Source organism: Octopus sinensis, linkage group LG24, assembly GCF_006345805.1.
Source record: "Octopus sinensis linkage group LG24, ASM634580v1, whole genome shotgun sequence".
Taxonomy (NCBI): Eukaryota; Metazoa; Mollusca; class Cephalopoda; order Octopoda; family Octopodidae; genus Octopus; species Octopus sinensis.
This window is the reverse complement of record NC_043020.1, coordinates 30159081-30172958: the sequence shown is the minus strand read 5'-3', so window position 1 is coordinate 30172958 and position 13878 is coordinate 30159081. Positions and strand designations below refer to the sequence as shown.

At 38.8% G+C, this 13878-nt stretch overlaps 1 protein-coding gene across 4 annotated transcripts; it reads right to left on the bottom strand.

Annotated features, from left to right (window-relative positions):
• Positions 1-309: 309 nt before the first annotated feature.
• Positions 310-11241, bottom strand: LOC115223884 (zinc finger protein 391). Of its 4 annotated transcripts, none has more exons than XM_029794596.2 (2): positions 11003-11241; positions 310-2319 (listed from the first exon to the last, which is right to left on the bottom strand). In XM_029794596.2, the coding sequence occupies exon 2, from the start codon at positions 1915-1917 to the stop codon at positions 790-792; it is 1128 nt and encodes a 375-aa protein (XP_029650456.1). In that variant the 5' UTR covers positions 1918-2319; positions 11003-11241; the 3' UTR covers positions 310-789. The 4 variants fall into 4 exon arrangements, with proteins under 4 accessions (XP_029650456.1, XP_036368670.1, XP_029650457.1 ...); XM_036512777.1 differs by having other exon boundaries at positions 11088-11240; XM_029794597.2 differs by lacking the exon at positions 11003-11241 and adding an exon at positions 10769-10986.
• Positions 11242-13878: the final 2637 nt, after the last annotated feature.

The window sequence follows — 13878 nt, the reverse complement described above, 5'->3', positions numbered from 1 at the left end:
ACGAAGAATTTAAATGTTACCATTTTTAGGAGAGGTTTTGTGGTAGACTTAAATTCCTCCTTCCTTATGTAAAATCAATTTATCTCAATTTTGAACAGTTTTATACTGACAGATGCAGACAACCACTAATTGCTTTAGATCCTTCTATTCATCTTACTGTATGTGTGTATGTATGTATGTATATATATATGTGCTAATTTTGTATAGACGTGTGTGTGTGTGTGTAGATGTATGTATACACACACACACACATGCACTCACATACTGATATATATATATATCTGCAGATAGTAATATGTTTTTTTTTTGTCAGTAGAATGATGAATGATATATTCTGGCAATACATATTCTTGCGTCTACTTTGCTCGGATGTGGTCTGTGTGTATCTATGCAATAAATATGTTATACGTCAGGTATGTAGACACAAAAGTCGTTAATGCTTGTTTATGTTCTTAAAGGCATGTATGTATGAGTGCAGTTATTTGAGTTTTCTTGGGGGAGGGGTGTATATTCAAGTTCATGAGGATGTGTGTGTATGTATGTATGTATATATATATATATGTATGTATATGAGTGTGCACATGGATGTGTATATTGTTTTGTGTGTGTGTGTGTGTGTGTGTATATATATAAATATATATATATTTCATGTATGGTTGTAGTAATGACCCACGACCGACAATGGTCCGTAAACTGACCGTTGCATTGCGGTTGTGGTGGTTATTGTGTTTTCTCAGCTAACATTTAGAAAAAAGAATTTGGTCACTTGGGTTATTATGTTGAGACACTTCAATGGCGTGTATTGTCCACACGAACTCCATGCCCGTGTCCATGGTTATGTCCATGGCTATGCGCGTGTCCGTGTCCGTGGCTGTGTCCATGTGCATGCCCGTGTCCGTGTAAATGGTTCCTTACCATCTGTGATGGTGTCTTGCCGAAACTCTTCACGTTGACCCCAGCCTCAGCGGCCATGCTGATGCCGACTCCTATTTCGGACGCTACGGCCAGAGCTTCCCGAGTGTTCTCGTTCTGTTCCATTATCCGACTTCTGGAAGCATTGCAGCCGCCGCCGACAGCAGCGCAGCAGCTGGCAACGCTGGTGTCCCCACCACCACAGCAGGTTGTCGCAGCCACACAAAGACTGCCGCAACTGCCATTAGAACAGGTCGTGTACATGGGTTGTTTATTATCTGCGGCGACAGACATCTGACTGCCAGACATTCCGACCGAGTCCGGGTCGGCAGCGTTGGCATGCTTTCTCTTGTGTTTCACAAGAGTTCCACAAAGAGCGAAGGCAGATCCACAGAAATTACACACAAATGGCTTTTCCCCTGTGTGTGTTCTTTGGTGTATTCTGAGGTGTGAGGAATAGCTGAAGGTCTTGTTGCAGAACTGGCAAGTGAACGGCTTCTCGCCTGTGTGCACTCGTCTGTGCATGGATAAGTGCGAAGAATATGAGAAAGTCTTTTCACAGAAGTCACACGGAAACGGCTTTTCGCCCGTGTGTGTCCGTTTATGCATCTTTAAATGAGAGGAATAACTAAAAGCCTTTGAACAGAATTCGCAGGAGAACGGTTTCTCCCCGGTATGCAGTCGTTCATGCATCTTCAGATGCGATGAATAAGCAAATGTCTTTCTGCAGAAGTCGCAGGAAAACGGCTTCTCACCAGTGTGAATGCGTTTGTGCATGGCAAGGTGGGAGCTGTAGAGGAAGGACTTTCCGCAGAAATTGCAGTTGAGAGACTTGCCTTTGCTGTTGACCATGCGCATTGTCGAGGTTGGCTCCGAGCTGGAAGGGCTCATGCCACTGTAATTAGTCATGGTGCCATCTTGTGGCGGGGGTGGCGGCGGTGGTGGCGGCGGCGGTGGTGGTGAGGAGGAGGAGGATTGGTGACAATCAACATCAACGCTCCACATTGTTGCAGTGTAGTAGTAGTAGTAGCAGTATTAAAAAGATAGGAAGAAGAGTAATACAACAACAGCAACAATGACTGATATCGCAGAGAGCAAGAAGTGCTGGTTTATAGTGTTGGAGCAAACTGGACGTAGGTCCCGAGCGTTACTGACCATACGAATGAAGACCAGTGTTGTATTGGGCCTGCATCATTCATTTGAAGGAGAACTTTCTAGAGAAATATTCACTCCGATACAGAAAGGAATCACTTTTGTTCTATATATATATATATATACACTGCAGTTTAGTTTCTTAGTTGCAGAGATTCTCTGGATTCAATAGGGCACCAAACAAAGGGCTCAATTACCAATATCCATCTGGAGAATAACAGTTCTTCAAGATCTTTACAGTGCCGAATAGTAAACCTACAAAAAAAACAAAGAAAAATATAAAAGAAAAAGACATATCAAAGAGAAGAAACATGAAACAAAATGTTTAAGCGTTTAGCATTCACATTACTCTCTCGACTCTAACGCTTAGTTATTCACATTGTTTAGATTGAATAAATCATGGATTTATGTTGTGGCTTTGAGATTTTGATGACAGACCAGATCTGGTTGGTTCCAACATAAAACAAGTAAACTATTTGGACTGGATGATGACCAGTTTAAGTGCAAAAGGGTTAAGATACGAAAGATTAGCAGATGTTAAATTATGCTGAAACTATGAAGTGCACGTAAGCAATGGCACGTTTCTGGTCATCAGGAGACATTTAATAGAACTTTTGATTAAAAAAAAGAAAATAAAAAAATCTCTACTACATTTGAAAAAGTATATTAAAAAACGCAACATGTCAGCCTCCAAAATATGTATTTTCCAGAGATGTTTAATGCTGCAGCAATTTATAATATAATTATGTCTTGTTGTAGAAGAGGCACAGCAGGGAAAGGAGAAAGGAGAGCAGAAAGAGGGTATCGAGACTTACTCTCAAGATACAAGAAGGTGGATGGAGAAAGACAAGGGGCAAAGAGAAAGGGATCAAGGATGGCTTGATGGATGAGTGGGTACGTGAAATGCGTGAAAGGAGAGTGACGGATGGTGGAGATGAGAAGAGAAACCAATGAATAGTGAACATGGATAGGAGCACAGGCAATGGTGAGTTTCAGTTTGTTGAGGTGGGGGGGGGTGTCATGGAGGAGGTGGTAATACATACAAAAACGGAAAAAATTAAGATACATAGAGGTGACACTTGCCTAAAATTAAAATGCAGGTCTGCATATAAGCAACACTCAAATAACAAACAAAAAGGGGGGGGCTGCCATCACTGGTATAAGTAATGAAGACACATCCAAGTAATTAGGATAAATGGTTTCTATTTACACGTGTGTGTGTGTGTGGCATAATCACACCATTCTATCAGTTGTCTCCTAACAATACAGAGTTGCCTTATATAAAACACATTTGCCCCATAGCTTTTGCTTGCTTTATTCATTGGACAATAGCCACACACTGCTGCTTTGAAGGATTTAGTCCAGGGCAGGCAAACCTGAGGCCCATAAGCCGCATGCAGCCCACAGACTCTTATCTTGCGGTCCGTTCGAAACTTTATTGAAGTATTGTGTTTAATTTCAAAATAAATTTCAGATTTATAAATGGCAATAAAGCAATAGCCTAAAATTTTATAATTTTAAACAAAAGAAAAGTAGGAAAAAATTCTTGATTCTGTAATTTGATTATTTATGCATAAAGTATACAAATGGCCCTCAAAAAACTTTCTCTGGTTAAAGTGGCCCACAATGTAATTCGAGTTGGCCAGGCCTGGTTTTAGTCAAGTAAACTGACCGACTTATTTGAGGAGTAGAGGACTTGCTCTATTGGTCCTTTTTTTTTTCTTTAATCTAATTGTTAAGTTACAGGAACATAAACAAATCAAGAGATTGTCGAGCAGTAAGGGGCAGAGCAAAAACAAACACATAGGTTATATATATATCTCATCATCATTATTTGTTTTCCATGCAGGCATGAGTTGGATGGTTTGAGTGAAAACTGGAAAGCTGCACCAAGTTCCAATCTGCTTTGGCATGGTTTCTACAGTTGGATGCCCTTCCAAATGCCAACAACACCAAGAGTGTAGTGGATGCTTTTTACATGCCACTGGCACAGGTGCCAGATACGAAACACTGGCATTGGCCATGACTACCACTTGGCTGACAGGTTTTCTCAAGAATGGTATATTCTTTCCTACTCTAGGCACAAGGCCCAAAATTTTGGGGGATGGGGGGGCAGTCAATTACATCGACCCCAGTACATAACTGGTACTTAATTTATCAACGTTGAAAGGATGAAAGTCAAAGTTGACCTTGGCGGAATTTGCAAGCATGGTATATTGCCAAAGGTCTTGTCACTTGTCACTGCCTCCGTGAGGCCTAACGTTCGAATGGCGCATTTTACATGCCACTGGCATGGGTGCCAGTTATGTGACACTGGCATCAGCCACAACCATCATTTCACTTAGCATCAAAGGTTCTCTCAAACACGGTGCCACTGACACAACACTGGCATCATCCACAGCTATCGTTTCACTTGGCTTCAAGGGTTTTAACGGACTCCCAATGTAGAGATGATAAATGATGGTGGTAGCCCTCACCTTGTCAAGCTGTGCCAACAGAATGACATGAACTCAGCATCCTGTAGGCTAACAAACGAGTTATCAGTTTTGGCAGTATTTCACTGCAAGGTATAGTCCTAGTTGCATTGTGGTGGCTTCTGTGCCTCAGTGACCACGACAGATATGCCAGCAGGGTGCAAGCTCCTGGTATGGTCTCCCGTGCTGGACAAGTCAAAGGGCAGAGGCCAGACTAATATGGATCACCTCTTTCCAGTGGTGAAAATGGGTTTACATAGGGGCCAACATCCCTACTTAGGAAAGTAACTAAAGTTAGAGTCACTGATGACAATTCAAAACCAACAAGACTTGGGAGAGGAAGGTGTGATCACTATTGTTGCACTTTTCATAGTGAGACAGTTACAAGTTCTTAGTTAAAGTAAGCTACTATACTTGGCATCTGTTGATCCAGAGAAGAACTTTGATAGGGGTCCCTGCTTTGTAAAAACTGTGCAATCCATGTACGGAGATCTCATCAAAGTGAGAGTTGACAATCGGGTCAGTGATGAATTTGGCATACAAGGCGTCCACCAGGGCTGGGTTCTCGGTCCCTCTCCTTGTTCATTACGGTTCTCCAAACAATAACAAATTTACGATCAGTTGTTATGGAAACTCCCCTATATCAATGACCTAGTTCTCAATGTTGAATCCATCAAAGACAAAACAGAAATTCTAAAAGTGGAAGCAAAGCCAAGAACTATGAGGTAACCATGTGATCTTAGGTTCAGTACCACAGCACAGCACCTTGGGCAAGTGTCTCTTCTTCTATAGTTTCAAACAAACCAAAGCCCTGTAAATGGATTTGATAGATTGAAATTGAAAAAAGCTCATTGTGAATGTGTCTGTGTGTCATTGTATAGACATCACATGATGGTAGTAAGTTATCACCGTATAAGTCATACAAGTGAAGCTGCATATTTCCAGTCTTCTGTGAAAAACATTACCTAGTTATGGGAAAATATTACCTTATTTGGAAAGAGATGAGAGTTGGCAACAGGAAAGGCATCTGGTTGTAGAAAATCTGCCCCAAGCAGGCAAAAGTGGACATTTAATGCCGAAAGAAGATTAGGGTTCCACTGCCACTTAGAAAGAGGCTAATAAACAGAAGAAAAAATTGGGAAGGAATTCCATATGCTGTTCCTAAACTAATGGCATACAAAGAGGTGTAATGTGACCCCAAGCAAGCTAACGGAAAGAGAAAAAGAAAGAAAGAAAATTAACACATGGGGGGGGGGCTAAATTTGTTAACAATAACAGCACCAGCAAAAGAATTCTTTCAAATATGCAGGAGGCTTGGCTCCACAGAAGTGGCTGCTCTTAGACTAGGTGACCCAATTAGCAGTGGAGGTGGCCACACCAAAATCATAGCAACCAGAATAGGAAAAAGGGTAGGAAAAGTTCAGAGAGCTGTTATGTTGGCAACGAAGGGATTTTCTCTCCAAATGAAGGGTAGACTGTATAACAGTTGTGAATGAATTGTGATGGAGCATCATAGTGGAACACAGGAGCATATGTGAAGGGTGGAAAAAAATGAGGTGAGCACACTCCATTGGATATCAGCCACAAGGGTTGCCAAAGGTGTCACACAGTGGGACTGAACCCAGAACCATGTGGTTGAGAAGCAAACTTCTAACAACACATGCACCTATATACATATATACACCAAAGTAGCAAGCTGGCAGAATCATTGGCACACCGGGCAAAATGTTTAGTGGTATTTTGTCTGCTGCTACGTTCTGAGTTCAAATTCCAGCAAGGTCAACTTTGCCTTTCGTCAATAAGTACCAGTTGAGCAGTGAGGCCAATTTAACCAGCTTAGCCTCTCCACAATAACTGCTGGCCTTTGCCACATAAAATGCATTTTGTGCCAGGGCTGCGTAAACACACCCAGCACACTCTGCAAAAACCATGCCACAACAGACAATTGGAATCTGGACAGCTCCTGTCAAACCATCCAATCCATGCCAGCATGGAATATAGACATTAACGATGATGATACATGTATCTATCTTTTTACAGGCCTCAAATCATTGGGTTGCAGCTATGCTGTGGTATTAACATCAGGGTTTTAGTTAATTATACCAACTAATTGCAGTCTGGCAAGTTACTTTGATGACATCATCAACAGACACAAAGACATGACAGGGTTCTGAAGTTTCCAATTGCTAATTTCCACTTACAAGGCATCGGTCAATCTGAGCCCCAAGAAGAGAACAGCTGCTCAAGATGCTGCACAAGGGGTCCACCTTACAGATATTTTCTGCACTATAGTTTTAGAGATAGTAAGAAAAAGGAGATTTGAGCTGTTGTAAGCGCTTTCACTGGGGGGTTGTACAAGGCTTTTATCTCATTCCTGACCAATAATTGTATTTTTTAATAGCTTCGTCACCATTATTTAAACATCTACTTTTCTATGCTTGCATGGGTCAGATGGACATGACCCATGAGACAGATTTTCTATGGCAGGATTCCCATTTTGTTGCCAACCTTCACCCATTTCCATGCAAAATAATATTTCCTCAAGGTGAGACATGTTTGTGCAGAATGAGTGACACTCATTTGCAACCACCAATGTCTCAAGACAAGGAGACACAAAGCACCCACACATCTCTATGTGCCTGGGAAGCAAACTTCTTAACTAAACAGTCTGAGACTGAGTGAAGAGCATGGAGATTATTTTTTTTTCCCAGAGCAAATAACTGAGTGAACTCTTAAATAATTTTAGTGAACCAAAAAACTTTTTGGTTAATAAAAAATTAGATTCATGCGTAACGCCCTCTGGATGGCCATTAATACGAAGGGAGATAATTATATCCCCACAGACTGAGTTAGGATGAAAAATTTGAAATCAAAACCAATATAATTTAATGACGTAGATTTATACAGGTGAATTAGATCGGTCCATTATTGTTATGAGAAATTCTAGCCAAGAAAGTAAAGGGGACAGTCTCAAGATTTAACTTGATAAAAATGTAAGAGTCTGACCAGTAAGGTGGCATGTTCCAGTCTTATTAGGCCTCATTTGTAAATGACAGATTTAGCATTCAGCTTGTTCTCGAATGATGTCTGTACTCAGTTTCAAATATTTCCTTATTCCAAATGTAGAAAAAACAAGATTTTTTTCCGCTTCAAAATAGTAAGAAAAAAAAATTCTAGTTCATTACTCAGGCAATATTAAATATCTGTTAAATATTTAATATGCTGAGTATCCCGGTTTTCAGGATAGTTATAGTGTGTCCCCTGTGTGTCGTAAAAGGCAAGTTATTATTGCTTATCACGACGAATAACCGGCTATAAATGCTAACCCATGCCCATATGGAAAAGCGGACGTAAAAAGATAGATAATCTCTATTTCTCTACAATTATGTTATCAAACAGTTTCAAAGTGAGTGACAGAGTTGCTTGGATTCCATCCACCTTAAGGGCAAAAAGATCCTTTTAGCTAAAGAAACAACGTCACATTTTTTAAAATGTCAAAAATCTAGTAAAAAAAAAATATTGCAATGATTATAAATGCTTGAGTGGAAGATTTTGGTCCGACATCATGCTGTGTAGACACACAACTAGGCTGGAGTGTTTTTTTTCTTTTTAACTGGCACAGAACTGCCTTTACTCCATTCATAAAAGAAAATTTATATCCATAAGCTGTCGGAACATAGAAGCAAAACAAAGTACATCGTCTTAAGAACAACTTCCTCAATGGAGAAGAATGGTTAGAAGGATATTTACAAATTTCAAATTAGGGATTTTATTTAAAAAATCAGGGATTTGGCGTTTTCTTGTTTTTTTTTTTTAATCAGATTTATTAAAACGGTTTTTCATAAAATGTTTGGGCAAACAGAAAATTTAAGGAAAATATTGTCAAAGAAAACACTGAACATAGAGTGTGATATATCTCACTCAGGCTTAATTATACTTACTTTTAAGAGCAATTTTTTACTATAAAATTTAAGAGAGCTAAACAAAAAGATTTCATCTTGACATGTCAAAGAAAGAATAAAAACGTTACCAAGGACGCCAAAACCCCACGATTTGCTTTGATGATTTAAGAAGCAAAAATATACAAGATCATCTTCTATACAATAAAATCTAGTAAGTTTAATTTTTTTTTTTTTCTTATTCTAATTAAATTATGAATCTATTTTGAAATTAAAACATTTTGATTGCGAATAAAAAATTTCGGAGCTAATGCAGTTTCGCATCTCTCCTTGAAAAAATGCTTTGTTTTGAAAAATATTTTCGGATTCCTACGTTTTAGATGTCGGAGATTACGATTAATGCAGAAAAAAAGAAAAATTAACCCCACCTCCACGACCATCCCCTCAGAATTTTTAACTTTTTTGAAATTTTTTCCCTATGATTTTAGATGACGGAGATTCCGAATATGCCCCAAAATTTCATACATGACATCTTACGAAATAATTTTAAATGGGTTTTATCCTCATTGTTTAACCCCTAAATTAACCTTTGATTAAAAAAATTCATTAAAAACGGGATCATCCCATCTTTTTAAGAAACCGTCCTAAGTGGATGGGATTTGGTTTGAGGGAGACTAAGCTGCTATTTCTAGTTAGCCAAGGATTTCGTTTCGATTTTCTTTTAAAACCATGAAGAATATTTGTCTCGTTCGTTTAATATATTTTGTTCTCGGTGTTACATAATTTTCAAAAATAAACTATTTTGATGGGTTTGTGATTAAAATAGAAAAGGGGGAGGAAATAAAGTGGAATCTAAAGAGAATCGTCTTGGAACACCAACCAGAAATTAAATATATAAATAGTGGAGATAGATTATAAAGAAAGGGTTTCGAAGAGTTTGTCTGATACGGTGCTCCAGCTTGGCCTCGTCTGTTAAGTGACGAAAGACGAAAGAGGAGAAGCAAGGGTGTTTCCAGACAAAACGGAAAGATGTCAACACACATGTGCAGAGCAGCGTGTCACTCTGTGTCAACGAGGGAGCCACGACGCAGACACTCCACATGCTGGAAATAGCAGCTAGACCTCTCCCAAATAATGCCCCAAGATTAAAGAAATCTTTTTTTTTAATGAAGGAAGGACATAATGGAGAATGTAGTGGAAGATAAAAAGCAGTTCATCTCTACTCCGAAGATGGGATGGTCATGGCTGGAATGCATTTGAGTTTACATCTGTCTGCTCCATCAGGATTGAGCTGGAGCTAAAAGAACAACATGAAATGTTTTGGTTATTGCCAGACAATGATGTCTGGGCTTAGATCTCGCTCAGATCGTGGCACAAACTGAGGAGAAATGCGAGAGAGAAGCGGAGGAGACGAGGCTGAAACCGCCGCAGAATTGTATCCGAGAAAACAGACCCACATCGAAAGAGACCAAGAATAATATTTACACACACACACACACTCACACACACGTATGTCTACATACATAGCAAAATATATTATATTATATAAATATAAATATATATGTATGTATGTATATAACATGGAGAGAAACGGTGCAAAGCATTAAATTTGTGGAAACAATGTCAGACAAAGCAGTTCCTTATAAGAAACAGTAATTATATGGAGCAGAGGGGGGGAGTAGGTAGACAGCCTCAACAAAAGAAATTAAAGCAAAATATTTTTAATTATGTTAAATAATAATAAAAAAACAGCAAAAGAACATTTAACAAATATTATTATAGACATTGGCATAACAATTATATATTAATTATATATTACATACTACATATATAACAATTATATATTAATTATATCTTATGGGAATATAGAGGTGACTAGATAATTTTATGAGGTCGTAATAGACCAGGGAAGAATATATATGTTTGGATGTGTGGATGTATGTATTGTTGATGCATTGTGGAGATGTTTGGGTTTTGTTTTTAATTGTTGGAAGACTTCTTTAAAAAGAAATCGAGAGAAAATGGGAAGAAGTCGACGATTTCCTCTCCTGGTTTTTTTCTCTCCATAATATATGTATTTGTGTTAGTGGTTATCCATACTTCTTTGGTGAGGGGCAGCTGCGGAATTGCTGGCAGAATTTGGTTTGCGGAAAAGAAGCAAAAGAGGGAAGCGAGAAAGCAAGCAAGGAGGGCAAATAAATAACAACAATGAGAGCAAGTTGGAACGAATTTGTTGTGTGTGATGTTGGAAGCGACGATGGCGACTGCGACTACCGCCATCATCGCAGCGGCCACCAAAAACCAATGTGAAATACTATAATAGATACACACCATTCACTCACACTCACTCACAGAGATAGAGCAGTCATCATCGTTGCTGTTTTGTCGTCGTCATCATCGTCTTCTTCCTCCTCCCGTGGCGAGAAATGATCGGGCGACACCAGACACACGTAGATATATATGTGGCAGATATATCTATGTATGTGGCGGATATATCTATGTATGTGGCGGATAAATATATAGAGTGAGAGAGAGAGAGAGAGAGAGAGAGAGAGTGACACTTACTGGCTAGTTGGCTGGTTGGTTGGCCTACTAAAAACAACAGTTCACTACTACTACTAACACAGTACCAAAAACAACAACAAACAACCTTCCACTGCTACCAACTAACTACCGCCATTGCTCTCCGTTTTCTACGCGATGTTCAATGGATGAGCACCTGTCTAACAATTACACACCGTCCTCCTCCTTCCTCGTCCTTCTATACTCCTCCTCCTCTCTCCTTCTCTCCTATACTTCCCTCGGTCTGGCCGGGCTTTTTTTTTGTTATAGTTTTATATTTTTTTACTTTTTTTCTTTTTCTCACCCTTTATTCCTCTCACTCTCTTGCTCTCACCCCCCCCTTTACTCAATTCTCCTACCCTTTCTCTTTTTCTCTCACTCTTATTCGCCTCCTGCTACTTCACCCACTCTCAACTTGGCTACCTTTCCCCTTTCTCATCCCCTTATTTCTCTTACTCTATTACTCCTTTCGCTGTCCCACTCTCTCAATTTTTCTACCCTTTCTCTTTCTCACCCGGTTATGTCTCCTGCTACTCCCTTACTCACTCTCAATTCTGCTCTCCTGCCTCTTTCTCCCCCCCCTTATTCTTCATACTATTTTACTCCTCCTGCTACTTTACTCGGTCTGCATTTTTTTTAATACCTTCTCTTTCTCTCCTCCCCTTCTTTCTCTTACTTTATTCCTCCTACCGCCGCTGCCTCACTCCCTATATTTCGCTACTCTTTCTCTTTCTTATCCGATTATCTCTCCTACTCCATTGCTCCTCCTTCCACCTTACTCGATCTCATTTTTGTTACCCTTTCTTTTTCACTCCTTTTATTCTTCTATTCTTTCTCTCCTCCCACTTCGTATCTCGATCTATCCTTTATCTTTCTCTTCCTTATTTTTTCTACACTCTTCCCTCTTCCTCTTATTTTTTCCTCCTTCTATTTTCTACTCTCTCGTTCTTCCCATCCTCTTACTCTCACTCAGCTTAGCGTTTTTTCTTTCTCTCTTTCTCTTTCCCCTTCACTATCACTCAGACCCTTTCTTTCTCTCTTTCTCCCTCACTCCCTTCTTTCTCTATTTCTCTCTCTTCCTGGTTGTTTCAATTTTTTCTTACTTTCCTCCCGACTTACCTACTTTTTCCTTCTTTTTAATAAACGATCAATAATTTTTGTGTCATTCTCCTTTCGAACACTTTTATTTTATTAACCTCCGTTAAACGATCAAAAGTTCCCATCTAAATGAAATATTATTAACATTCTTTCCTTTGCTCTCGTCTTCCCTTTGTTGTAATTAAGTTAAATTATCTGAAAAGAATGGAGAAAAAAATAATAAATAAACGAGAAATAAAATCTGGGAAATAAAAATCTGACAATAAAAACGGGAATTTAAACTTATTAAAATTAATAAGTAAATCGTGACACAATTTGTATAATTATTAGAGTTGATAATTAATAAATTCGTGGAGGTTATGGAAAACTATGTGAAGATAAATTATATAAATATTTTTTTAAAAAGTCGCGAATTTAAGCTGAACGATGAGTCATTCAGATTGAAGGAATGCAGTAAATTTGTGTTTAGAATTAATTTTCATAAATCCTCATTTATTTACTCATTAATACTTTTAACCAAACTTGAATAACTGCGATTGTTTAAAAAAAAAAAGCCAACTAATAAACAACAACGTCAGGTTTTTTATTGAAGTCGGCCACAAAGGTCGGTTGCAAAGGTCGTGTCTGTGTGTAAAAGGGGACGGCCAAACTTGCGATACCCTTCAGCACCTTCCTTCCTACCTTCCTTCTTTCCTTCCTTCCTGAATCGATGTTGTTTAAAATTACAGAGAAATGTCAAAGCAGAAATAATACATTTTATTATTATTATTATTATTATATTATTATTATTATTATTATTATTATTATCATCATCATCGTTGTTGTTGTTGTTGTTATTGTCTTTTTTGTCTAATTTCCGGGACAAGTCCAAGTCGGATTCGAACGTAAGACTTTAAACTACCGGACAAAAGACAGACAAGATATTAAAAAAATAAACAAAAACAAACATAAAAACCCCCAGTCGGTGCTATTTCTTCTCTCGTTCATTTGTCCTGCCCTTGAATTCTGATTTACAACCGAGGGAGGGCTTTGATGGTCTTGGACGAGGCTGACAGCTAAAATTTAATACATTAATTTACGAACCAACTGGGGAACCTCTACGTGGTTGCTCGATCTGTTAGAAATAGTAGTCAAATATCCCCTCAAATCACATCCTATCGTCCTAAAAAGAATATAATAAAAGGAAAGGGATATCGAATTGACAAAATGACGGCTTCTCCATGACATGGGCATGTCTTTCATTATGGAACTTCGCTGTAATCAGAGCGGATTAGGGGCCTAAAAAACAACATGATTCCCGCTGTCTGAAAACTCGATGTTCGGAATTCTTCGGAAATGAGTAAAACGCATAGCAGACGGCTGACTTCTATAATGGCTTCTAATTTGGGAACAAGGCCAGAAAATTTGGAGGTGGTGCGTGAGTCGATTACATCGACCCCAGGGCTTGACTGATACTTTATTTTATTGACCCCTTTGAGAAGAAAGGCAAAGGTGTGGTCTCTGTGTGATTTGAAACCAAAATGTAAAGGGTCAGAAAAAATACTATCAAAGCGTCTTGTTCGACACTAACGATTGAGTCAGTTCGCCGTCCTGATAATGATTTTAATTAATGATTATAATTTATAATTACCTACGCTAATAGTTTTTATATTTTCCAGTAGGAGCCAAAGAAGCAGCCTCTGTAGACTGTGGTTCAACCTGCTAGAAGTAGTAGCCAGATCTCCCTCAAGTTGTAGTCTATCGTCTGGAATGCGGAATGAGAGATATCGGAAGAATATAGT

Bases quoted from the DNA above. Each gene is read 5' to 3' on its own strand.
- LOC115223884 (XM_029794596.2), bottom strand. From the start codon at position 1,917: ATGTGGAGCGTTGATGTTGATTGTCACCAATCCTCCTCCTCCTCACCA.